Source organism: Rhea americana, unplaced genomic scaffold (genome assembly GCF_003343005.1).
Source record: "Rhea americana isolate MKP2758 unplaced genomic scaffold, rheAme1 scaffold_71, whole genome shotgun sequence".
Taxonomy (NCBI): domain Eukaryota; kingdom Metazoa; phylum Chordata; class Aves; order Rheiformes; family Rheidae; genus Rhea; species Rhea americana.
Genome location: NW_028186879.1, coordinates 4,223,770 through 4,251,076, shown reverse-complemented (window position 1 = coordinate 4,251,076; position 27,307 = coordinate 4,223,770). Strand labels below are relative to the sequence as shown.

The following is a 27,307-nucleotide window of genomic DNA, read 5'->3' as shown; positions in this document are numbered from 1 at the left end:
TACTGGCTAGATCTTGTATACAGTCTGTGCATCTAAAGAAAATGGATATGAGTATTTTATTTTCATACTTGTTTTGATTGTGTTATTGTGGTCTTGGGTTAGTGAGGTCCAAGRTGTCACTAAATTATAGTATTTTATTTAAGGCTCTGGAAAAAGCAAAAGAGGCTGGAAGAAAAGAAAGAGTACTGGTGAGACAACGTGAACAAATTGCTACTCCAGAAAGCATCAACTTAGATCTCACTTACACAGTAAGTACTTAGAAATCTCAATGAGTGAAGTGTGCTGGTAGCAAGCCTCCTGAAGACATTTCAGCATGTTTGCTGAGCATATTTTCCTGTAATACTCTTAAGTGCATACCAAAAAAAAAAAGTAATGGAAATTACTTCTTGGAGTTAAAAATTYAGGATTGGAAAGATCTGTTAATATCATGTCTTTCTTTGCAATCACAGGGACCATTTAGTTAACACTTAAATGATGAGGGATGCCCATGAACATCCAATACAGCTACCTGCTTRTGTCAAAGTAGTATCAAAATGTACTATTCAGAGTATCAAAATATAACAARTATAATAAATGTAAAGCCCATACTTCAAAGATAAGAGTTTGGAAAATAAAATGTGCCAAGAGAAGAAAACAGGAGAGATCAGACATTGCCTTTATCTTGAATTATAAAGTGACAAAGAATACRTTATGTGGAAAAAAGTGTATATTACTATTCCTAAATCCTGAATTTTAAAGCATATATCTAGATTTACATTCTGGTCTTTAAAATTAGTACTAGACTTTGAAAAAAAGATGCWACATAAACCAAAATATTTAGGGAGATTTTAAAGTTGTATTTCAGGTGGTGCTGTAGGGAAAATATATAACAACAAACACATCAAGTGAGGCTGACCTAGTAACGTATTTGAAGGTGAAGTTCACAGTAAAGGTGGGGAAAACTTTGGAGGTACCTTACCTGATCCCCACAGAGCTTCTGTTTTGAAAARTCAGTTTGGAACAATTCTCTCTCTTTGTAAACTGATCAACCACGGATAGCAGGACTGTCTTCCACATGTTGAGAGTCATAAATTACACACAATTTCTGAGTATTATATGAATGTTTTTAATAACTCTGCATTATAATGTTGTCTTTATGTAGATCTAAGATGCAATAACTGCTGAATTTTTTTGTCAATTGTAGGACTTACTAAGCCTGACTTTTAATGTTAATTATTTAAGTTAAAACAGTAAAAGAATTAGCTAGAATAAGTAGATTTGGAGCTTGTTTTCTGTTGCAATATGCAAAAGCAAAGAACCATTAAAGGTATTGCTTTTATCAGTTTTATGCTTCCCATCTTTAAATAAAATTAATTTGAAATTATCTACTGGAAATTCAGGTTCTTACTCTTAAGATAACCTTATTTTCTTGTGCCCGTAATTTATTTTTTCTACAGGTTCTTTTCAATCTGGCCAGTCAGTATGCTGCTAATGAAATGTATACTGAAGCACTAAATACGTATCAAGTTATAGTGAAAAATAAGATGTTCAGCAATGGAGGTAAATTACATTTCAAAATGGACTAAAATCGTTTGTCAGGCATTATAATGAGGACTTAATCTGCATGGTGTTGTCTCACAGAGATCTCAGCTCCCATGTCTGTCAGTCAGAGTGGGTGGCAGAWACTTAAAATGTCTGACTTTGTATAATTTAATGTGGTTTGGCTCACCAGGTAAGTTAYGAAGTCTTTTCTTTCGCTAAGCTAAGCATAAAGTCAAATACATCATTTTCCCATGCAGCCTACACTATGTTATCTGCTCCAATATTATTTCTTTTCTGACTCATCTTTCCCATTTTGATAGTTTATTTTAATATTTTGCACATCTTTGAGACTCATACAGAGCCTTTTTCTGACAGCTGCCTCTTTGCAGCTGCCTTCCTGGAGAGCACCATAAAAAATCTCTACCTCCTCCCTAAATTCTTAGCCAGAACCAGTTATATGCCTTAGATTGATAGTTCTTTTCTAAGTTTCTTTACTACTTTATTTCATTCTGGGTGAAAGTTAGCAAGAGGCGGTTCTGTGCAGCACTTTTCTAAAAAACTAGTGTTACCCTATAATAGAGATAAGCATATTAAAAAGTTACTCTACTCTGTCACTTCAAAACAAAATTTTAAAAGTTCTGTCACTATACTTCGAGAGACCATAACTAATTGACTTCTTTTGATAGGTAGACTGAAGGTGAACATGGGAAATATATATCTAAAGCAAAGGAACTATTCCAAAGCTATCAAATTCTACCGTATGGCTCTAGACCAGATTCCTAGTGTCCACAAAGAGATGAGGTGAGGTTAAACTTGTAGGCATGGGTCTGAAATACAAGTCTTAGATGCAGTATGTTTTTTGATAGTTAAAAAAATAATGCTGATTTCTTTACTTAGGATTAAAATAATGCAAAATATTGGAGTTGCATTTATTAAAACTGGTCAATACATTGATGCCATTTCTTCATTTGAACATACAATGAGCATGTCGCCAAATCTGAAGGCAGGCTTCAACTTGGTCCTGTGTTGTTTTGCTATTGGAGACAGTGAACAAATGAAAAAAGCTTTCCAGAAACTGATTGCAGTTCCCTTGGAAGTGGATTATGATGACAAATACATTTCACCAAATGTAAGTTTTATCAAAACAAACTGTATTTATGTTGTAAATGGAGAAAGGGAGAGACTTTGAATGCTTCAACTATACAGTATATGTAAGTTGATGTACCTAATGGAATGTTTCTATCACCACAAACTTAATGTGGCAGTACTTCTCAGTATGAAGTCAGATTCTGATTTGAATCAGAAGTGATTCAAATAATGTTAAGAATATTCTTACAGAATCACAGATTCACAGAACAGCTAMGGTTGGAAGGGACCACTGGAGATCATCTAGTCCAACCTCCCTGCTCAGCAGGGTCACCTRCAGCATGTTAGACAGGGTTGCATMCAGGCGGGCCTTGAAGATCTCCAGAGAAGGAGACTCCACAACCTCTCTGGGCAACTTGGGCCAGTGCTCCGTCACTTTTCACAGTGAAGAAGTTCCTCCTCATATTCAGGTGGAACTTCCTGCGTTTCACTTTGTGCCTGTTGCCTCYTGTCCTGTCGCATGGCACTAATGAAAAGAGTTTGTCCCTGTCCCCTTGACASSCTCCCTTCAGGTACTTGTACACATTSATAAGATCCCCCCTCAGTCTTCTCTTCTCCAGGCTGAAGAGGCCCAGCTCTCGCAGCCGTTCCTCACAGGGCAGATGCTCCAGCCCYCTAATCTTCTTTGTAGCCCTACGCTGGACTCTCTCCAGTAGCTCCGTGCCTCTTTTGTACTGAGGAGCCCAGAACTGGACACAGKMCTCGAGATGAGGCCTCCGCAGGGCTGCGTAGAGGGGCAAGATCACCTCCCTCGACCTGCTGGCAACTCTAATGCACCCCAGATACCATTGGCCTTCCTGGCCACAAGGACTCATATGCTGGCTCATAGTGAACTTGTCCACCAGCACTCCCAGGTCCTTCTCTGCAGAGCTGCTCTCCAGMAGGTCAGCCCCCAGCCTGTACTGGTGCACAGGGTTGTTCCTCCTTAGGTGCAGGACCCTGCACTTGCSCTTGKTGAACCTCATGAGGTTCCTCTCCGCCCAACTCTCTAACCTGTCCAAGTGTCTCTCAAGAAAATCAGTTAGGGCTGGAGAGGTTTTAGATCTGGTACTTCTGTTGATACTGCTGGATTACTCTGTCCAGTTCCAATGCCAACACTTCAAGAGAAAGAAAAGGAGTGCAGGCAGCAATCATAATAATTAAAAAGTCTGGAGATATATCAAACTGAGAAAGATATTGGAGTTTAATGTATTCAGCAATAAAGAGAAAGGAAATTTGAATCACCCTAGGACTCTATGTGCAGCAGATGTGGAGGAATAAAAGGGTCTTCCAAGAAGCTGGATACAGTTAACCAGTCACTGGAGTGTAATTTATTTAACAGTAAGGATCATTAAACACTTGAAGACTTCACCAAAAGCTATGTAAGATTATTTATTGAAAGAAAAGCTTTAGATTGTAGTGGGTGTTCTTTATAAGAATATGCATGCTGTAGTTTTAACAGAAATTCCAAGCTCTATGTTCTGTTTTGAAAAGGTCTGGCTAAAAAATGTTAAATTTCTTTCTGGTCTTTGTTTTATGTGAATTTTTCATCTATTCCCAGCAGATGAAGAATACAGCATACCTGTATTAGTTCTTTTAGATACGGTATGTAGGATAAACTGCAACAAGATKGTTGTATGAGTTATTGTAATTACAAGGTAGCAAAAGTCCTCATCTGCTGAATATAACTGCAGTTCAGCAAGTGTGTAAGCATACTGTTATTTTTAAGCACATGAGTGCTCTCATGGATGATTCACAGATTTCCCAATCTTMCTTGACAATCTCATATACAGGTCATTAACTACACATCAGCTACTGGTTAACAACAGTCATGTCAGATATGACCACATGCATAAACAGAAAAACTGGAGGAAAGTAGTTATATTATGAAATTTTAGTTTTTGTAGTTAGAATTAGTAATACTTTAAATCGAAGCTTTTTGAAATGTGGAAGTAAGTAACTGCCATTATAGAATATGTAATTTGCATCARTTTGTATTTACAGTCATATTGTTTATAGAAATAATTAAAACACATGTATACTGGCATAATTGCAATTGTTTTATTCCTTTCCAGGATGACCCACGTACCAATCTACTGATTGAAGCCATAAAAAATGATGGTTTAAGACAAATGGAACGTGAGAGGTAATGATGGAATCCATACTTTTTTTTTTGACTGTGGTGCCATGGATTTTAGTCTCTGAAAACATTACCAATCTTTTGTTGTATTCACAGTTCCTATTATAAAAATGTCCTCATAATTCTTAGGAAAGAACACACCTGGAAGAACCAGTTGGATCACTGGGTTTAGAATCCTGCAGTTGCAAGCAACCAAAAATATGGATTTAATTCAGAAGGATAAATAGAACATCTGTTCTATGCATTATGGGTTATACTGCTTAAAACTTGCAGCTTTGTTTTTTATTTTCTTTTTTAATGCAACTACACTGTGTAGTGAAAAGGAAACAAGAGAAACAAAGCCTTATTGAGAGCATTATCAAAATATAGGGGGCAGTAGCAGAGTGAATTAGTTAAAGTGAATTCTCAGATTGTTCCCTGAGTGGAGAAGGATGCAAGAAAAAGATTTGGTTAATTTTTCACAWGTACATTTTTGAAATGATGACATGTTTTTTTGTTTTATTTTAAGGAAATCAATGGCAGAGGAATACATCATGACAGCTGCTAAACTCATTGCACCAGTAATTGAAACATCTTTTGCTCTGGGCTATGACTGGTAAGAGTCAGATGGGGCCTTTTTTTTTTTTTTTTTTTTTAAGTCTGTAACTGTATTTTAGTTTCTGGTGCTGGTTATAAGACCAGAATCACAGACATAAGCAGCGTGGAAAACAGTCTGTTTGAACAACACAAGCTGAGCGTCCAAGCTATTTTAAGCTTGCTTTCATAGAATGCCTTGTGGAAAATCAAAACAAATAGTAAAATATATTCTGTATATATTCTGTGTTTAAAGTAAGTTTCACTACATCACTGAAACTCAACAGTTAATCATACATTTCTGAATGGCTTTATATTGGCACAAGCAGAGCTTCTTAAAGTATTTATTCAAAAGCTTTTCAAAGTCTCCATGAATAGAYACTGTACATAACACAAAGAGCTCCACTCTTCATTGTAATTTAGAAGATGGTGTAATGAATAGTTAGGGGTTCTAAGAAATTCCCATTACTCCAAAGAGTCATTATATAAAGCAGCTGGTATGCAAATATTATTGGAAAAGTTTTTTAATTTCATTTATAAAATTAATGTATCTACTGTTTCTTAAACATTTATATAAGTTTATACAGTGATGGGATGATGTTGCAGTTTTGATTTTTTTTTTTCTAGTTTAGTTTTAGGACATAAGGACAGCATAAAGATGACTATAACTCTTCAAAGAAGTATCCTTAGCTATTTGTTTTTTATTTTTCTATTATAAGGACTTCTTTTGATATTTTTAGTATTTTCAATAATAACATTATTGGAAAGTAATATATAAATGAATGATGTATATCTGCAACCACATCATTGCTAACAGCATGTGTTCAGTGTTCAGTTTTCTTAATATATGAAAAAAATGTAATAGGGAAGTGAAGGAAATCAAATGGAGAAAGAGAGCTTTCATTTAATCTATTTTTTTGATTGTATAGGAGTGTTTTCAAGCTTTGAAGGTCTTATATCTTTATCAATAAATTGTAATTATTTATAATAAAATGAAATTATCTGGTTTTTGTTCCAGAAAAACAAAAAAGGTTCATTTATTTCATGTATTTGGCAGATCTACTTCCTTGGTGCTGTTCACAAAATACTTACCATGAAGTAAAACCCACTCTTTTTTAGCTTTTCTGGATAGTTAAACAGCTTCTGGTGAGAAGTGTGAGATTATTTTGTGTATATCAGGCCTTATTTACTCTCCACTCTTCCGGGCTGAGGTATTCAAGCCTGCAAAGAAATTGTAAATCTAGTTTGGCTTTCCAAATACTATATTTTGTTATGATTCCTCTGAATATTAAATCTGCTTTTAATCAGATTAATTTTCTTTCTAGAAACAAAAGAGAGACAAATATTATTTGGATTTCTTAACTTGTTACTGAGAGTTCTTGAAATGCGATTTCATTCTGCAACTGTTTTGTCATATTCTGTAAGGAATAGAGGAATAATTCAGATCTCTACATTTTCTGGTTAGAACATGTTAACAGTAATTGTTGAAACTGCTTCTGGATCTTTCTTTTATTATGGATATCTTTGTAACAATTACAATTTCTTTTCAGTATCAGTTTTCCTCCAACATCAAGATACATCTGTATGCTTTATAGAGAATTGATGCACATGCCAAGCCAATTATAACATCAGCCAGTTTGTTAAACTGTGGTTAGCAAATTAGACAAATATTAGAAGAAAAAGGGGGTTCCACCATTTAAAGAAAATGAGAGGGATTTAAGAAGCATCCCAGAAAGTTGTATTCCAGACATTTTGATAGAACAGTAAATGCATCCAATAAATAAAGGCCTTCCTCAAGTGATGAGACAGTTCTAAAATACACCACATGAAACTCTGAAAGATGAGTTCAGATGTGCATTTACAGATATCTGTSCTGTTCTATACTGCCTTCATTTTACAGAAGACTATAAGCCAAAAATAACAGGAGAGTCCTGCGGGACTATCAGAAAGAGCTTTATTACTATGATTTTATTATGTAGCTCAGGAGTTGGGCCCATGCAGTCTGAGATGGCTTATGGGCTTCATAGTATTATTTGCAGCAGGAGATCAGGTTTGAAGAATCAACTAAATATAATCTGTTCATAGCAAAGRGTTTGAAAATTGATCTTAATGGGTTTCCGCCAAATCCTGCAGCAGTAGAAGCTAAGGTTTTATATAAAGCCTGAGTAATCCTTTATTATTGTRAAATAAAAATTTCTTCCTTTTTATTTTGTAGTGTATACTACAAAACATCTTTGTATATGATATTTCTAATTCATATATCTCTTAAGTATTTTCAAAACACATGTTAATATCCAGAGATCAAGCAATGYGTCTTGAGCTCTGTGCCATTTTGCTATATTAAATCTTATAAAGAATTTAAACAAAAAAAAAMCCCAACAGAATGGAACCGAGATAGTAAAGCTAAACACTGAATTATTCATCCAACATTTATTCAGGTTTATATCTGACATCAGTATTAAAGGTTGCTCAGTGATGGAAAATAACGTGAGATATAACCAGCTGACTGACAAAAAAGAGCTGAGACAGTATTATTTGGGTAGGTTATGGGAATATATTCTCTTAAAATACTTTTGATTAGTGGAAGTGTTATATACTTTTGAAAAGAAGGAATAGTTAAGAACAATTCATTTTAGACAAGTAACYGACAGCAAAAATATGACATTTGCACAAATATATTTTATCTTTGTGGATTTCTTTCTATTGCAGGTGTGTTGAAGTAGTAAAAGCTTCTCAGTATGTAGAGTTAGCTAATGACCTGGAAATAAATAAAGCTACCACGTATTTGAAGCAAAAGGATTTTAACCAGGTATAATAACTTTTCACRTGATTGTTTTTATTAATACTGTATTGACAAACACATCTTGTGTAGTAGCAGCATATTTTCAGCAGTGATGAGAATGATTTATGAAAGCATAATAATTGTATTGATGCTGGTCATTGAAATGACCTCRTTTCAATATTTTAATAAGTTTAATTTTACCTTAATTAAATTGTTRCTACAGAAGTTGTAGTGAATGCAGTTTAGTTTCAGATTAACACATTTAAATATGGTTATCTGCACAGATTGTCCAAGTTTACATTACAGTTAATGGCGATCTAGTCAGTACCATCAGTGGAGCCTAGAAAGCAGGACAGCTAATCAGCCAGGAGGTGTTTATTTTCTCTCAGATATGTTACCAAAATATATGCAGATGAATTTCATATATATCATTATTGTTCATGTTATGATACTCTTAGTGTTCCCTGTGTACTGCAGCATACCTTGAAGTGTTACAATCTGACATTGAACTTTAGTCAGCCTTCCTATCTTTCCACTGAAATATAAAATGGAATTAAGTTAGGCAAATTTGCACAATGTCTTGGAAATCTCAGCATCTTTTCCTCTTGCCTCCCCCCCTTAAAAAAAAACTCAAAACACAAAAAAAACACTTCCCCCTCAGAGGGGGACACAGGGGACACAAAGCTGTAGGAGAAATCACCATTACTGAAAAGATATTGTGAGTGTGTATTAGCAAATGAGGAAGGGCATTGAAAAGATACAATRTCATGTTTCCAAGTAAAAGTATAGGTTGGTGCTCAAAATTCATTAATTGACAGAATTTCAGCAGATAGATCTACTCACTATCTTTTGTTTGAAGTTTTAAGCAACTGATAMAAGGCAGAAGTATTTTAAATACTCTACCTTAACAAAACATAATAAGGTAGGAGTTTAAATGTTAATACAGAAAATTATTAGTAAGCAGAAAGAGTTTAAAAGTGTGAATGCCTCAAAATCTTGGATTTTACCATCAGTTCAGTAAGTAGAAGATGGAAGAAAATGTGAAGTAGCGGCATAGTGACACATCCTTTTTCTCTGTTGATGGCCAGTATCGTTTTACCAGTTGGTGTGGAAGGGAGGAAGATGAAATAAGCTGTGGAAAACCTAAAAGCAATTTAATCCACATAACATCAGTTAAAAGCTTAGTGTAATATTTTCATCCTACTTACTCTACCTGTTTACACATCTGCTGTCTTTCTGGTAAGCTGAACTGCAGAGAACACAAAAACCGTTGCTTTTGTTTTCCTTTCAGCGCTTCTTTTATTCTGTCTCTTGCATTTTGTTTGATAGAGTAGATAAGAAGAGGTAGGTATAGCATTAAAAAAATCTGGTCATTTAAGTAGCTGTAGTCATCCTGAATTTTATGAGCATGGCATAGTCTTCGTGGATCAGTAAGTAATAAGCAAGACAAGACTCGTGTTAGAAATTTGAATTTAACCATTTCATTTACATTGGGAGGGTAAAAGAGCTATGTATAATATGAAAAGTAGTRTTTTTATCACTGTTCAAATTCTCTGCCATTTTCTAGTATTCATGTAGTCATCTTGTATTTGTGTGTTTAAATGTACAGGCTAATGATTTTAATTTCTGATACAAATGTCTGTCTGAACTTAAATATTTACTGGTTTATTTTGAAGTAGACTTCAGATAAATATGAATGATACAGAATTTACACTTGAGAGAAATGAGAATTCTGATACCACAGGAAGAATATAATGATAGATTTGAATGCTTACATTCACTGAGCAGCTGTAGAAGTTGCACTGGTTAATCTGAAAGCATAAATGCTCAAGGCTGGGAGAGAAGATTACTCTAAAGGATATAGCTTATTGGATTGTGGTTTTTTTTTTCCTCCCTGCTGTACTGTTAATTTAGAACCAGAAAGTGTTGAAAGAATGGGAATAAAACACAAAAGAATGAATCTAAAYGAAAAATAAGCAAGAGTAGAAGACTGCTTAATGGTGACTTATCTGATTCATTTTGCAGTGCCAACTGTCTGCTCATTAATGAAATTCCCTGCTTTTCATATTTTATTCCTGTCATTTTGCACTCTGCAGTTATAGTAGGTTTTTTCATTTTTTGTTAGGTTTTTATGTATGTGAATACATGTGAATTAACTTTTGGTTATGTAAGCAGAGACTACAAGCGTGCATTTATGTAGGTAAGCTATCCTCCTGCAACTGGCTWGACAGTAGCCAGTATAAACTAAGTTCTGCCTATGAATTTCATGATTAACTCTCCTCATGTGATCTTTTCTTTGGTTGTGAAAAATGGTTTGAAATGTGTGAAGTTGGAAGACTGCTTCATCTGAACGAAAAGCAACTCAAGTATTTGACAGGATATGCTCAGTTTCTTTCCGACATGCACTTTCCAATGCATTCAGTGATTGGAATGGTGAATAAAGGAGAAGGAATGTAACAGCTTCTGGGTTTGCATGAGTGGCAAGAAATGTAAGAGCTCATACACAGCAAAATTACAGCTAAAGCTGAACTTCTCCGTCATCTTCTGAGGTCCTTCAGCTTCCCATAGCTTGGAGGGATGCATGCAGGACCATCTGCTTGACTTAAGCTTACCTTCTCTTTTCATTTTTTAAGTCTTCTGGTTTCCTAAACAGCTCTTGCTCTTCCTGTCCACTCTACCCTCTTCTCCCTCAGTATAGATACAGCAAGAAAGTTGTCCTTTGTTATGCTGCAAGCCTGACTGATAGTTTTCTGAGATCAGGAAGCAGTTTGAGAGTTTGGAAAATTTTGCCAAGTCTAGTAGCTTTTTAGGTCATTTTTGGAAGGTGAGAGAGGTTTGGATATGTAAACAAGAATTTACTATTTTGATGGTAAATTTATTAATTTTTTACAATTTTCAGTTAGTATCCAGTGTGGGTTAAATACATATATACATATAAATAAATTCTTAGAGATAAGTGAGATGCAGAGTTTGCTGATGTTCCTTTGGAGTACTCCCGTGCAGGGAGAGGGAAAGGTGTTGGAGGTTSGGTATAAGTGGAGAAGCTCCTCTTTTTGTTTTGATTATGTGATATGAGACATTTAACCTGTACTGGAACTACCTAAATACTGGGATAGTAGAGTGGGACTGCAGAATTATTGCACAGAATCTTTTTTGTTCTAATAAAAATTCAGCTGCCATTTAAATTCATCCTGTCTGTTGTTCATATACTTGCTAACTCACCACCTGTTCAGCACACCTTTGGCTGAAGAACAAGAATGGAACGTTTCTCAAATACTCAATTTCAAGGCTGAGAGTTTTAGTGTGTTTTTTTTTTTTTAAAAAAAAAAGACTTGAATTAATTTTTGCTGTAGCTGTAATAGGTTTAATTTTGTGCTCGTCATAATGCATATGTTGTTTTAAAGCCGTCCCAATGTCCCAACATAAATTAAAATAAAATCAGAGTTGAGACTCACATAGTGTTTGTAGATTGTATTTTATTATTTATTACAAATTCTTTTTGTATTAGATAGTTTGAATGTATTCTTAGTCTGGAAGAAAATCTTTAAAAATTACCTTTAAACCCAAATTTTATTAGTTAGCCATGCCACTCATTAATGTCCCTGGCAGACCCTACTTAGGTCAGGCATACTGCTTTTGAAGCTTAACTTCTGTAAGCAACACAAAATCATGCCATAAAGAATATTTTGGACAATCTGTGTTTAGATCATTCAATCCAAGTCATCCTTATTTTCAAGATTTAAACAAAGAGAAAATATTTAGAAATATGTAAAATGGTGATACAGAAACAGCATTTCCACTTTGCAAGAGCAAAAGGAGCATTGCTGTGGATTTTCTTTCTAAGACCCACTATAGCTGAAATGATTCAAGAGATGTGCAGCACGTTTGTCAGTAAGTGAACAGTGCTCATATGAACTTTTTTATAATTGAAAAAGAAATTACTTCCAACCTAATCTTTATAGTCAAAGGTGCCATTCAGGAGGAAAGCAAAGGTAAATAAATCTACTACAATAAAAACTGGCTTTTCGGAAAGTGTCTTTGAGCTATATAGCTAAGTTCACTGAAAGAGAATTCCATCGTAACAAATGCACAGTTTTTACTCAAAGAAGGAAGTTACGATAGCGGTAGAGTACCTCAGATATAATGGCATATCTGCAAATATTTGGGACCATTCTCTTTTTGCTGGAAGTTGTAAATGCTTATCAAAGATTAAAATTGCCATAGTTAAAGCCTTATATTGCAGAAACCCACAAACTCTAGATTCAAAATKTTGAATCTATTCAAAAGGTTTTCATGATTGAAATTGCCATATTTCTTTAGTGAATATTCTATTATTAGGAAATATTCTGACCTTTAGTAGTTTATATTTCTAGAGTAGAATGTGGTTTAATGAATTGGTGAGCTGCATTTAGTTGTATGTACTTCATTTGTCATTTTACACATCATTAGGACAGTCATGTATTTTGTGTGAAGTAGCTGTAAAACCAATATGTGTGACAGTCAGTTAAAAAATGCTTTCTTTTTGTTTCTTTTGGCCTTCCATATACAGTGTCATGCATTCACTTTGATTGTAAACAGCTGACTGCAGTTTTCCTGTAAAGGATGAAGGAGGCTTGAATTGCCATTAATGACTAAATTGAGGTTGCTACATCTGTGTTGTAACAGAGAAATAAATTGGGCCCATGATTATGTTCTAATGCTTCATGTAATTAATATAATTATTTAGTGTAAAGAAGCCATATTTTCTTAATGAATTTAGTCTGCACTTACGAATGTTATCACATCATCAAGGYGAAAAAAAAGCTGCCCTTTATTTTTTAAGTTTCTTTGGTAGTTTATTAACTATACTTTTGTTTAGTTTTTTTGCCCATCAAATTCTTCATATTGAGGTTCATGAAATTTAGTTTTTATATAGAAGGTGTATCTTCTATCCTCRGTCTTTACACATTTGAGTACTTCATAAGCTTAGACTGTTTTCTTCACATTACATAAAAACAACTGCAGATTGAAAGAGAGTCCTACACAGTCTTAGCTATTTTTATGTGGCATGTAGTTTTTGAAAGTTTTAATCCTTTTGCATGTGTTTAGTAAGAGATCTGGAAAATAAAAGTGTGAGGATTTTAATTAGTTGACAAGATTAAAAGCACATTCTATAAACGTGTGTTTTCTATGAATAGAGCTGTCAAATATGTAGTTGTATCTAATCCAAATATTTGAYCAAGTTAAATATATATATACTTACATACACAAAAAATTATTTATGTGTGTGTGCATGTGTGTGCATATACGCATACAGAAGTTGGACAAGCCCTAGTAATGATCATTTGCATGATTATAGGAGGGAATCTAGTAATAATTTTAGCTGTTTGTTTCTGTGCAGTTTATCAATGTGTATGTTCTCTGAAAGAATTTTGGTACAAGTTTGGTAYAATGTAAGTAAGATGCTTGTGAATTGCTTCTAGGCTATGGAGACTTTAAAAACATTTGAAAAAAAGGATAGCAGAGTAAAGAGTGCAGCTGCTACAAACCTTTCGTTCCTTTATTATTTGGTAAGTGTTTGCTGTAATGAAATAAGAACCAAAGCTTATGTAGCAGTCTCTGTGTCTATGTAGCAATTTTTATGTTTGTCAGATAATCTGTGTAAACCGAAAGAAACCATGCATGTTGGAGAATCAGTTTTGAGGCAGCCTTTCCTGGCTGCAGTTGAAGTTTGGGGCATGGCTCTTGCGTACTGCTRCTGGGAAGAAGAGTGACATTGAGGGCCAGGCCACAAAAGGATGYCTATCATGTGATTTATGCAGAAGCTCAGCACCAATATTTAAAATTCAGATCCTGAAGACCTTTGTTGAGCCTCAGGAACATATGAAGTTTGCAGGTTGAAAAGGGGTGTGTAGTGTGAAGAGTGTAGGTTACTTGGGTTTATTCATATTCTGATAGAAAGTTTTCTTTGTTAGAGCAAAGGAAACCAAGACTGAATGAGACAGAGTAGCAGAACAGGTGTCAAGCCTTAAGTTTTCTCTAACTTCAAAGAGATGATCAGCTTTCTGCAAACACATAAGCAGTATTTGAGGGCTAAAGAATGTATTGTTTTTTCATTTTTAATCTTTTGAAATTCCACTGTAGTAACTTTAAGAAGCCACAGTTAGCATCAAGAAAACTGACTGACAAATTACTGATATAATGTTTGTTTTGTTCATGTAGGAGAATGAATTGGCACAAGCAACTGACTATGCAGATTTAGCTGTAAATTCTGATAGATATAATCCAGCTGCTTTGACTAATAAAGGAAATACTGTTTTTGCAAATGGAGACTATGAAAAAGCAGCTGAGTTTTATAAAGAAGCTCTCAGGAATGATTCCTCATGCACTGAAGCACTTTACAATCTTGGTAAGCCRAAGGTGATTTTGAGATTTAGCTTTTACGTAAAGGTAATACTAGCATTTCTGAGAATCTGATTTTCAAAGTTTTCTTGTATGAAATGTGTATTAATAATTATTAGCTTATTATTACAAGTAGTTTGTTACAGCAAAGTCTTAATTTATGCTCTCTCTCTTCCATAAAAATACTATACCACTGTCAATCATCTGACATTATTAGTTGATGTTGGTAAATCACTTTGAAAATAAAAATTGCTGTAAGTGTTGCTGTCTACCAAAAATGCACACTTTTTTTAGTGTTAAACAATTAATCTTTCTACTCCTGACAGACATCCCATGCCCTCATTCTTCTTGTTCAAAAAGTGAGATGAAGTATGACCTAGGTCTTTAATTGCCTGTATCACTTTGATATGTTGTACTAACTACAAAGGATTTTAAGGAAAGAATTGTAAGGGTGGCTCTCAAGTATGTATTCCATCAATGTCAAGGCAGTTATACTGGAACTCAATCTCCCARTAAATTTTTGTGGATTTAGTCATGACTTACTGTATTTGAAATGTGTGTGTGTATGGTTGTTTTTCTGAAAAAAATCCATATAAGCAAAAGAATGTCACTGATATTCTAAAAATTGCTATCACAAAGAGATTAAACAAACTAAAATAAAAATATTTATCCCCTTTCCTCCCCCCTCCCCCCGAGTTACTTGTTATATGTAATGTAAATATTCAGGCAAAAATAGTTTGATAATATCCTTCTGAATCCTGTATTCTTACGGTTATGCTGTCCATTAATGTGCTGAAGTCATCTTTTTGTTGTTTTATTAATATTGTAACCTTTATTTTCCAGGTTTATCATACAAGAAGTTAAACAGAATAGATGAAGCTTTGGATTGTTTTTTGAAACTTCATGCAATTTTTCGAAACAATGCCCAAGTTCTTCACCAAATAGCAAACATGTATCTTTTACTGAGTTGTGATAAGAGATGGCAATTTTAGTAAACTCATCTCATTTAATCTTGCGAGTGTTTTAATCATGACACAAAGATTAAGAAATTTTACATTTGTGTCCATTATATTTGATTCTCTGATGCTTGAAAAAAGACATAAACAGAACTTACAGCTGCCTTTGACATTTCCATTGAAGCCAGCAGAGAAATATGTTAAGACTGAATGATCTTAAAATATGTTAAGTAATATATTAAAACTCTTCTCATTGCATTAATCAATGTGTCAGGGAATAGTTAAACAGTTATACGCAGTATCAGARTGTTACTTGGAATATTTAAAATACTGCTGATTTTATTACAAAAATAATGTGACAGAGGTAAACACAATTGATAGAACCTTTAGGAAAAAATAATAACTGTTGATAGAAATGAAGTTGTGTTCTGAAAGCTCTTCTTTGGTTGATTTGTGTAAGAAAATAATTGTCTTTCAGAACAAATTGGAAAGCCAAGGGGGCGTGAGGATCATTGGCTTTCCACATCACCAGTGATAAAGATTCTGCAGTAGGAATTTCCTTAACAGTGCTTCTGGGAATGTGCAAAGCAGAATAAAATCTTCAGGCTCTGATTCCTATGCTATACTTTTAAGTGTAGTGAAAATAATTAAAATATACAGACTTCAAAAATTCAGAGTGGCTATGATCTCAACTCCCTGCATAGTCCCATTACAGCAGCTTGTATGGCCCTGCAACTCCCAGTTCCGTCTAGGGTAGAGCTTCTGTGCCCCACTGCTAGGTTAAAACTGCTTTCCACAAATGCTCACAATCTTTTCCTTGAAGGGTGAGGTGCAGTAGAAACTGAGAGAGCATGTTGGGAAGCAGCTGCAGCTCACACTGCTGCAGAGTGCTGGGCCGTCGCGCCCCTCGTGGGGTAGCCGAGGAGGGGAGAGCACCCTGCAGGCATCATCGCAAGCAAAGCGGCTCCCATCCTCYGCATCAGAATTGTACGCGGGCTGGGCCGTGCCGCTTAGACCTGCAGCACAGAATCTGCCTGCAGGTAGAAGTCTGTTCCTGGGGATAGCAGTCCTACCTAATCCCTTACTTTGGTACCAAGTGATACATTCAGAAAAACTTACGCAGTTGTGAAGGCTAGAAATAAATGCCTRATTCTCACACTTCATTGTTTTAAGTGAGGAAATCAGAGTAAAATCAGCGAGAACTAAGCCTACAGTGTAATTGTTTTTCTTTTTTCAACTGAACCAAAGCTCTTTCTGATAGGAAATAAATTATGAAGCCAATGTGTAAATATTCCAAATAGATATCCACRCTGGAGTGACTGTCCACATTGGTTATCTGTCCGGCATGTGGATTACATTATGTAAAGTGATGGGAATTCTCAGTAMACCAAAATATCATCAGCACTGGAATTGTCCTTAACTGAAGAAACCTCAGATATGAAGTAATGGAAGATCCCAATCAAGCCATAGAGTGGCTCATGCAGTTGATCAGYGTAGTGCCAACTGACCCACGTGTACTTTCAAAACTAGGGAAATTATATGATAATGAAGGTGATAAATCCCAAGCTTTTCATTATTACTATGAGGTACTTGTTCTTTATTATTTTTCCAATGCACTTTCTACATTGTCGTAGTTTCGTGCATCAGGTTAATGATTGATTCATTTGTACTATTTAAAATGTCATCAAAAAGAAAGAAGAATGAGATTTTTTTWAAAATTTACATTGAACCCTAAAATTTTGCTTTTAATCTAAAATTTACTCTGAAACGTGAAGTCAAAAATGGATATAATAAATGTGGTTTTAAAAGTGTGTAACTTGACTGCATTAGTTGGAAGGTGCATCTGTGTATAATGGCTATATACGTGTATCTCTTAATGGTACAGTAATACACTGTGGATCTTTTAGAATTGRTTAAAAAATTTCTCACCTAGTCTTCTCTGCTTCTATGCCTCTCCATGGGAGGCTCTGCCTGTTAAATGATCCAGTCATTTGCTTGGGGCTTGAGGGGTTTTTTTGGATGGGAAGAAGAAAGGAATCTGTTCTTTCATCTTTGTGTCACAGTTAGGAGACCATTGGGATCTCTTGAACTGGTAAAGCATAGATTTCTGCCTTCTTCAACACGTGTGCTATTAATTTGCTATCCTCTCACCCAAAACCTGAATGCTTTCAAGTATTTTTGATATTTAAATCCCCTTCTTTTGTATTAAAGTCTCAAAGAATTTGTCATTGTCATTGCCTAGACAAAATAGGCGAGGGTTTTCTTTTTTTGTTCTGATGTAGTTTGGGTGAAGTTGGTAAATGTGCTATTTTCTTCCTTTTTTGGCTTTATTTTAGTAGAAGCTCAAGTATGTACCACACAGAAGAATATTAAGAATTACTTACTTGATTCAGAAAAAGAAGCATTAGTTCACGTCCAATTAAAATCAGTGTAATCTATGGATATGCTTAGATTTAGGTCCATTTTCAAGTATCCTCTTGAATCAAAATCAAACTAGTGGGTTTTTTTTGTTGTTGTTTGTTTGTTTTCAAATTGTGAGTAGGATTAAGCAGCCTCTATTTAGGCAGCTAGTGCTATTTCAGTTACCCAGTCACAGTCATACCTAGCTTCAGGTGCCATTCCAGAAGGGCACAGGCCTTCTGTAGCTTTTGTGTCTTACCTACTAGTCTCATGCAGATCTCTTGGATACTCCAGGAGTTCCTAAATTACCTTGTGTATTCTGTATGCTTGTAGTGTTAGATGTTGCAAGGTTAAAAGCAGAGGCATCAGAAAGAATTATGAAAAATCACGCACCTTCTATTTGTTTATAGTTGAAGTCTTTGACACTCCTACAAAGACCAAATTTGATTTTTGGTGGAAAAGACTGCATGATTAAATAAAAATTCACAATTATAGAGTGCGTTTTTGCAAATGGAAACTGAAAACTTCAGGTGGATTCATGCAGGTATGCCAAGAAGCCTAAAGAAGATACTTCTTATTTTGTTTTACAACTGCAGAAAAATAYTAGTTTGGACAAATTCAGTTGCCTAAACCTAGGCATCTACTGTCCTATCAGACTATCTGTGATACTGATTATGGTTTGTAGAGAGACCTCTATTTTAGAAATAGGAATAAGACAGAAGTTGCTTTACAATCTGAGAGTTTTTTTGTCTGTGTAAAATCGGAGGGTTACCAAGCCTGTGCTGCAATTATGAATAATAGTGGAGATGTRCTTGATGGTGCTTGGTGATGATTTTCCTGATTACTTCAAAGAGAATTTCTAGGAATTTGAACACGTTATTTATATACATACATATTTCATAGAAAAGAATGCTTTCAGGTGAACTATCCAGCATCCAGATTTGAAATATGATATTTTCATATTATAACATTGTTTAACATTTTAGACAACTTATTTACACATAGACRTGGTCTAAGTAAGTTTTGCTGCTGTAAATGATACTTAAAATAATATTTCAAATAAGAGTGGATGGAAAATGTGACAGACTCATCTCGGGTAACTCTTCTAAAAAGCATTCTGTAATTAGAAAAATTAGCATGCTGTTTTTTTGGAATTAGTGTAGCACACTGCTTTCATTCATATATTACATATTTTTGGCATCTGGAGAATTAAACACTTAAGTGAGTAAGATATTCCAGAGGTCACATACAGATGTTGTTTATCACTAAAATTGTTTCTTTCACCTTTCCTATTTTGTCAGTCGTATCGGCATTTCCCTTCGAACATTGAGGTCATTGAATGGCTTGGAGCCTATTACATTGACACCCAGTTTTGTGAAAAAGCCATTGAGTACTTTGAAAGAGCAGCACTTATCCTGTAAGTAATTACTGTTTTATGCAAAGTCAAATATTTTGTGATTAGACATCTGTAATTATAGCTAGAGATAAATCAGTTAGAGAACATTAATACTATAAGCAAATGTCAGAGTTAAGTGTATTTGGGGATGTTACTTAATTTTCTCAACTTCTGTTGTTTAGAGGGTGTTTTTGTACTTAGTGGGCAATTTCAATGTTAAGTAAGATCCTCTGTTGGGCCTGTGACAGCATTAGATATTAGAACTTCTTCTCTTTATCCTCTTCCATTAAACACAGCTATAAAGTAGGAAACAGCTTTCCTGAGACACAAGAACCTCCTTCTGTGTGGTTTTGTGTAAAATATTTCCTTTCTATTGTTTTATCATTTGGTGATGATTGATGGTTTAGATAAAAGCATCTTTTAGCAGTTTGTGCTACATTTTCTCCTTTCACGTCATTTCTACTCATGTAAAAAAAGGAATGACATTACAGATATATAGAGTAGAACCAAAAATGTGCAATATGTAATTACCTATGGACAGTGAAAATATATTGACAAATCAAATTGATTCCAACATGGATGCTTGGAATGTAGCAAGATAAATTTTGTTCCTGGAATCGTCCTTTAGTAAAATATGGTGTATTTAATAAAGTGAGTATATAGAAAATATATTTTCTTTTAGATCAGAAAGAGAGCTTACTAGGTTAACAAACAGAAATTTGGTCAAGTAGAATTCTAACAAGGTATATGACTGGTCTTTTGTATGGAAGCAAAGACATGTTCATCTCTGTGTTCATGAGGTGTTAATAGACCAGCTAAAATTCATGCAACTGAAATTCACACCAAGTGTGAATCTCCGTTATTTTGTGTTTTGGGAAACCAATCAAAAATCAGGCTATGCAAAATTCAATTACTGCCTGTAGTGTGATGATCTAAGTTTTGACCTTTTTCTTCTGTTGATGTGAATCTGAATGACAGACATGAACATAAGACAGGGTTTAGACAAAATTTTGACAATTTGTTCAAGACTATACTGCAAATAGGTTTTTAGAAGTTCAGTAAGAAATAATAACACTGTTTTTTATGGGGATTATGTTAGAATAGATGTTAAATATTACAGAAGAGAAAATCCTAGGTTTATGTAAGGATTAAAAGTTAAAAATAAATAGAAGAACAGAGATTGTACTCACAGTGGTATAATTATAAAGAAATGGAGGTGTAGATTAAAGGCAAAAATACAGGAGGCAAGTTCACAGATTTAAGAATTAGAAAAGTGTAAGTTACCAGACTTTAAATGAAGAGTTGACTGAGCTTGTGCCTGGGTAATAATGGCACTTGCATTTTGAACTCYTTATGGTACACTAGAAATTCAGATTCTGGCTGGAATCCATGGTTACTGTCTGCAGTAATAGTAGCACATGCTCCAAGAAGTCTATTAAAAAAAAAAAAAAAAAGAAAAAAAAAGTACACAAAAGCCATAAGGTAACACCAGCCTCTAGTGTACCAGTAACAACAACGCATTACCCTTAAATAAGATACCAGATTAACTCCTTTAAATATGATCTTCTTTTAGCTTGTTTATTCCTGATACTGGCATTCAATGTGTGAGTCACAGGCAGCTGGGGAAAGCCATACTGAGCCTGAGTAGGGCCACAACTGTGTTACTCACGACAGGCAGCTTGCTTTCTGCTTGGTACTTAGGCTCCTTCTTTCCTCATCAAAATGGCTTCAAAATCATCTGTGCAGGGTGTGATCAATATGACCATATTGCAAATTTAGTTTTTCATTTATAGTAATAAAATTTGCTATTAAATTTGTTACAATTAGGGAAGGATCTAAAAAACAGAAATTATAGATAGAGTACCTATAAAAATACTTCATTGTCAATTGGTCTTCAATTCTGCAACCCATTGCAGCAATAACAGGTATTTCAGTATTTTATAGTTTCTGAAACAACAAAGCATAGAAAAGAAGAAAAAATATTAAACAAAATATGGTATCTTGTTGTTGAGCATTTGTTGGCAACAGAGCTTGATTGTAGGCCTTCAGCTGTTTTTCACAAAGTAGTCCTTTACTGGCAAGAAATGCCTAGCAGTTTTTTCATATATTCTTCTACCTCTCTCTTCTTTCTTACACCCCTCTTTCTTAAAGGTTGGATAGTATTCTTTCCATTTCAGCNCAAGAAATGCCTAGCAGTTTTTTCATATATTCTTCCCCCCCCCCCACCTTTTTGGTACTACTCTTACTTAAAGGTTGGATAGTATTCTTTCCATTTCAGCACATTAGTACCCACCTTAATCTCTATAGTAGTCAAGCTATTGGATCAAACATGCTGGTGCTCATAGATGTTTTAGAAACTTTGAGGGAAAAAACAGCTGAAACTAAAAAGAATTATTTCATAATCTTGTTTTGGCAAATATCTAAATATTTTAGGCTTCATGTTGCAGCCAGTCCATACATGAAACATGAAGTATGTAGATTGTTAAGCATTTATTAATTACTGGCCTATGAAATTCTTCATTATTATCTATAATTATAGTCTATATAATACAGAAGAATTATTCTGTGGGATGAGATTGTTAGTAGTAGATCATAGAATGTAGTTATTTGAGGGTTTATTTGATATTAAAATATGAATCTGAATTTGCAAATTGCTAAATATGAATATAATATAAATATGTAAATATAAATATAAATATATGAATATGAATATAAACTTCTGAATTAATATCATTACTGATTGTAAGAAAAGTTATGTTTTAAAAAATTGACTTCATTTGAGTCTTGACCACCATTTTTGTCAGTTTAGTATTGTTTGCTGTATTCAGTGTTTAATTACAATAATTATATTTTAGTTTGCAGTTTAGGATAATATATTAAACAATGAATTGAAGAAGTTTTTCATTATTCTACATTTTAGCTGCATATGTGAATCAAAACATTAATAATGGGAGCCATGAATCTAATGCTGACTGCTGACATTCTCTCTAGGATTTTCATACTGAACCACCTAATAAACTTTAATGAAGAGTGATGTTAGTGTTTGCTTGGCTACCTTTAACAGGAGACATATTCAGCTGAAACTGAAAAATTTGAAGCAGCTGTCTTCCATAAGTTTGTTTGGCAACTGCTACTGTGCAAACAAATAGAATATTTAGAGATTGAAATGGCCTGTGCAGTCACTAGAGGGAAAGAGAATAAATTAAAAAAAACCCTGTTCTACAAGTGTTAGTGTACAGTGCGTTTTGGGCATACTATTGTGAAACTATAAACCACTTTTCTTTGGCTTATAGAGCATGCTTATGCAGTTGACATGAAAAATTCCTAATTCTCACATTATCTTGATAATAATGAGGAAAGAATCTAACAATTTTGTTGTACATGCACAAACCTCTCCAGTATTTTCTCTAACCATACGTATCACCGTTACATGCTAGAGGGAGCAGGCAAGGCATCCGGGTGATGACACAAGGCGGGCGGCAGAGTTCAGAGCTGTGAGTGGGAGCGTGCCTTCGGCAGGGCTCTCTTGGGCGTCCCTGAGACCCAAATGGCAGGATTTCCTTAGAATAAGATTTAGCATTTTTTTCTCTTCCCCTACTTCATGATTCTGTGCCTTGGATAAAGATTAGTGGATCACATGTCAGGTCAGCTAATTGTGTTAGGTGCATAGAGTCATGGGTAGGAGAAAGATTTTAATACCTAACTACAAATGGGTGAGATAGAGGCCTGAACACAGGCGTGCGAGGCAGGGCTCGAGGGGGACCAGGCTAATTCCTTCCTAGGAGGGGCCTACATTAGGTGAAAATTTTTAAGACTAGTTTAATAGTAACTTTTTACCAGTGCTACGCAGAATATTTTGCTTATTCATTGTTAGGCAGCATGCATATTCTTTTATTTATTTTTATACAGACCAACACAAGTGAAGTGGCAGCTGATGATTGCCAGTTGCTATCGAAGAAGTGGTAAGTTCTGTAGCAGTTTTTTTTAATGAGTTAGAGATTTGTTCTGTTTTCAAATGTTACACATCTTGATTTTTTTTTCTTTTGATCTTTTCTGCATGTGTTATATTGGTTCTAGTAGTTCATCAAGTTCAGTTACATGTTATTTTCATATGAATTTTCTGTGTATTTATATGTAATAAAGGGTGACTTTTCTTTAAGTCCAAGAAGTATGTGTGTACTGATTTATGCACAGAACATTCCTTGGGAATTAAAATAAGTTATTATAGCATAAATGATCTGCCAGAAGTTTTTAAATGTATATTATTATACTATCTGATCTAACATAAATCCTTAGAATCTGAAGTTATTTAATTCTAGTTATTCATTTGCAACAGTGGATACAGTTTTTAGATATTAGAATAATATTTACATTGCACAAAGTACCTTTAAGGCAGTCTTAATGTACTGAATTTTCCTACTGTGAATGTAACATATCGATATTCTTGTGACTATAAGCAAAATCAAAAAAAATTCTCTTTTTTTCATCACCTACACCACATCCAAGACACTTTATGCTGTAAACTACACTCTTTTCTCTTGCTCTCCCACTGTTGTCACACTTCTTTTTCCTTCTTTAGAAATTTGCAGAAGAGACTTTAGTAATATATCAGTGCTTTTTCTCACTCTGCTCAGTTTAATTCAACAGTGGAAAAAAAGAAGCAGAAGTTGGGAAATTCACAGTGAATTAAGCACAGTCAGCACCACCTAAAAACAGACAGATTAACTGCTTTCCCAGCAAAGAAACACAACGGTTTTGGCTGCTGTTTAGATCGCTTAATATTTATTGGCAAAATTCCCAGCTTATCATGTTAACATGTACCAGGTCAGTTTGCTCTCTGACTAGCATTAAGAAAATAAAAATGGTGGTATCTCAACTAACTTTTTTGTCTCATATTTTATGGAAATGAGTTTTTATATTCACAATGTCTGTCAGTCCTCTCCATGGCAATTCTCAAAGAGAATTGCTTTGCTACCAGTTCTGTGGAAACAGGAGTTTGGGCAAAGGAGAAAGATGCAGACTTGTGCTCTGATTGAAGGAAGGAAGGCAGAGCTAAACTCTGTTCTGTTTGACTAATCCATATATTTGCAACCTCAGATAAGCCACAGCATGTTTGATAAATATAGTCTGTTAGATGTGTTACAGCATCATAGGGTACAGTTGGGGTTACTGATGCATGAGGTCCTAGAAGTGGGAGAAAAAAGGACAAAAATCAGTATAAAATTGGTCTTCATTAATTCTGGATTTTGCAGAATAATTTGGATTGTTTTCAAATGCTTTTAATTTGGTGTTAGACTATTAAATCAGATTCCTGAGAAGTGAAGTGATCTGAAGCTGTATCAATTCCTCATCTGATATTCTTTTTTATTTTTGGATCTGTGGATAGGAGATGTTTGTTTTGTTTGCAGGTAACTACCAGAAAGCTCTAGACAAATACAAAGTCATTCACAGAAAATTTCCAGAGAATATTGAATGTAAGTTGTTTCATGCAATGTAAGTTTTTTCATTGAGTGGTACACCCATCAAAGGGAACTTTGTTATTTTGAATATATGTGTTAGTAATCCATATGATGTAAAATATTTTAATGAACTAACTTTTTATTCACACTAATGCCAAATGTTGTTTGTGACAACACTGAAGCATGATTTAAGTAATATTAGGGTAGTGCTGAAGAAGAAAGATGAAAATAAACTTTAATTGTGGCTGATTGGTTGATCTCCTTCTCTTGGATACTTTCTAAATTTTATAACTATGTTATTTAGCCTTTCTTAGGCTAAGATATATATATATTTTTTTACTTCTAGTCCCTACTGGTTGAAACTCTTGCTGTGTTTCCAGATATTAGAAAATCTTACTAAGTTTTACTAAAGCCAAGCCTTCCTAAAGAATGTAGATTCCTAAAGAATGTTTGTTGCTAGGTTTTTAAGTTTAGTAAGTCAACCAGCCTCTAGAATCTTTAGAGAATTTGAAGCTAAACTTCAGGAAGCATCACTTTGAAGAGTAAAAGTCATGTGGCAGAAGCAACCGTTCTTGTGATCTAAATGAAAGTGCCATGTAGAAAATAAGATTTGTCATTGGTTGTCAGAACATCCTCTTACATCCCGCACTGCCTAGTACCTTGCTACTTCCAAAATGCAAAGATGTCACCACCAGGGTTATGCTTTTAAACATTATGTGGGAAGAACATTTACTGTATTTTAAAATAAAATGATATCATCCTATTTAACAAACTTACTCATTTTTTTAAAGAGGAATCATACAATTTTGTTGTCCTAGAGAGATAAAATATTATGACTTCTCAGAGTTAGGAGCAAAATGTTATGTTCTCATATTTACCATTTATATCTCAGAGGAGTAGTGTACTTAGCAAACCTTTTAGAAATAGCAGTATTTTTCTGAATGCTGTTTCTACAAATTACAATACTGAAGCAGCAGTTAGACAAGAAAATCAAACACATCTAAAAATTTGCTGCCAAAAGAATGGTCCCCCTTCCTTATGCTGGTCCTGGTGCTTATTTGGCCCCTCAGTAGACCAGTTCAGGTCACTAAACTAGCAGGAAACTAACTTAGCAAAAAAGAAGAGTGAATGTATTTGTGGAAGCAGTCAGGAGGAAAATAGATCATGTCGTGCTTGTGTCTGCTTCAGAGGCAGTTCTTCTCAAGTATTGACAAACACATAGGAATAACAACACTGTATTTCTCAGTTTGATACAATACCTCACATAAATGTTTTTTAGTGGTTAGTGGTTCTTCTGGTGTCATCACAGAGCTGTGTTTGACCTTCATGTCTGAATTTTTTTAATTCTATTGAGTTGATACTAATCTTGAAAAATCACCTACAGTGAAAGAAAAAGCAGAATGTGTTCTGATTCACTTGGCATTTGTGAATTGTTTTGAACAAAATGCTAATGATAGTGGCTTCTCTGTTATAACTCATTGCTGTAATTATGCTTTCCAGTTTCCAAAATGTTTTGCAAACATCAAGAGTTCTGAGCCAGATAAATTACTATTTCTCATGTCTTCCATGTATATAGATGTACTATTCATGAATATAGAAGCTCCATCCTAGAAAATTTTGAATTTGTTGCATATATCACAACTTGTATAGTAATATTGGACTAGAGTCATCTTGTATTCACAGTTAGTTGTAATGTTCCATACAGCTGTTCTATATGTCTAGTTCTGTTAGGGTGCACTGATAGTTTGACCAACTTACAAGCCTTTTTCTAATAAAATTTTGTGTTCCAATTAGGTCTGCGATTTTTAGTTCGTCTCTGCACTGATATGGGACTGAAAGAAGTCCAAGAATACATGACAAAGCTCAAGAGAGTAGAAAAATTAAAAGAAATAAGAGAACAGGTATACTTGTTTTTTCTATGATTATGTAGTATAACTGCATAACACAGATGAAACTAAAAGTTCTTATGCTTTAAGATATATTTTATCTTTTTGATTTAGAGAGATTTGTGCTTCTTTTGCCCTTTTGGAGTTTTAGTTTTAAATTGCTGATCAGCCTTAACCATGTGAATTTTTTTGAGCACTGGATTTCTGTGGCCGTAAGTACTGAAAGTGACAGATTGGGTGATAGGTATGTGAAGGGAACGCTAGAGCCGCCTGTAAGCAGCGTAATGCAGTTCCTCTGGAATGTCATCTTTCCTACTTATTTTCCAAGCTGTTTAAAGCGTATTTACTCCTTCTCTTCCAACTCTCCTCACCCCCAGAAACAAGGCAGCTCTAGGGAGAGGAGTGGAGCCTAAGAATTTGTCCATTTAACAGAACTCTTTTTGGCTATGTACAAAACTGCAACATTGGCGGATTACATAGGTATGAAATAATCCCTCATGTTAGTAGGAAATTTTAAATGGAAAAAAATGCTATGGAAAAGCTATAAATTGTGAAAGATATAAAATCACATCTTGCATTCTGTTAAGATGAATGTGCATGTTTTAATGATTCTGTTGCTATTCCTGTGATAAAGTAAGATTTCAAYGTTACAGTGAACTTTTTATTTGGAAGGCATTGTCTGTGCTGT

General features: G+C 34.5%; 1 protein-coding gene across 3 annotated transcripts in view; it reads left to right on the top strand.

The window, feature by feature from the left end:
• Nucleotides 1-27,307, top strand: part of IFT88 (intraflagellar transport 88) — a 58,654-nt gene that overhangs the window by 12,133 nt on the left and 19,214 nt on the right. For all 3 annotated transcript variants that reach the window (XM_085321785.1, XM_085321783.1, XM_085321784.1), the window contains 15 exons: nt 144-248; nt 1,437-1,539; nt 2,208-2,322; nt 2,419-2,650; nt 4,722-4,792; nt 5,295-5,381; nt 8,069-8,168; nt 13,604-13,690; nt 14,343-14,529; nt 15,366-15,474; nt 16,914-17,064; nt 19,180-19,295; nt 23,184-23,236; nt 24,683-24,748; nt 26,528-26,634. In XM_085321785.1, the coding sequence (XP_085177911.1) occupies nt 144-248; nt 1,437-1,539; nt 2,208-2,322; nt 2,419-2,650; nt 4,722-4,792; nt 5,295-5,381; nt 8,069-8,168; nt 13,604-13,690; nt 14,343-14,529; nt 15,366-15,474; nt 16,914-17,064; nt 19,180-19,295; nt 23,184-23,236; nt 24,683-24,748; nt 26,528-26,634 (1,689 nt within the window). The remainder of the gene's footprint in view (nt 1-143; nt 249-1,436; nt 1,540-2,207; nt 2,323-2,418; nt 2,651-4,721; nt 4,793-5,294; nt 5,382-8,068; nt 8,169-13,603; nt 13,691-14,342; nt 14,530-15,365; nt 15,475-16,913; nt 17,065-19,179; nt 19,296-23,183; nt 23,237-24,682; nt 24,749-26,527; nt 26,635-27,307) is intronic.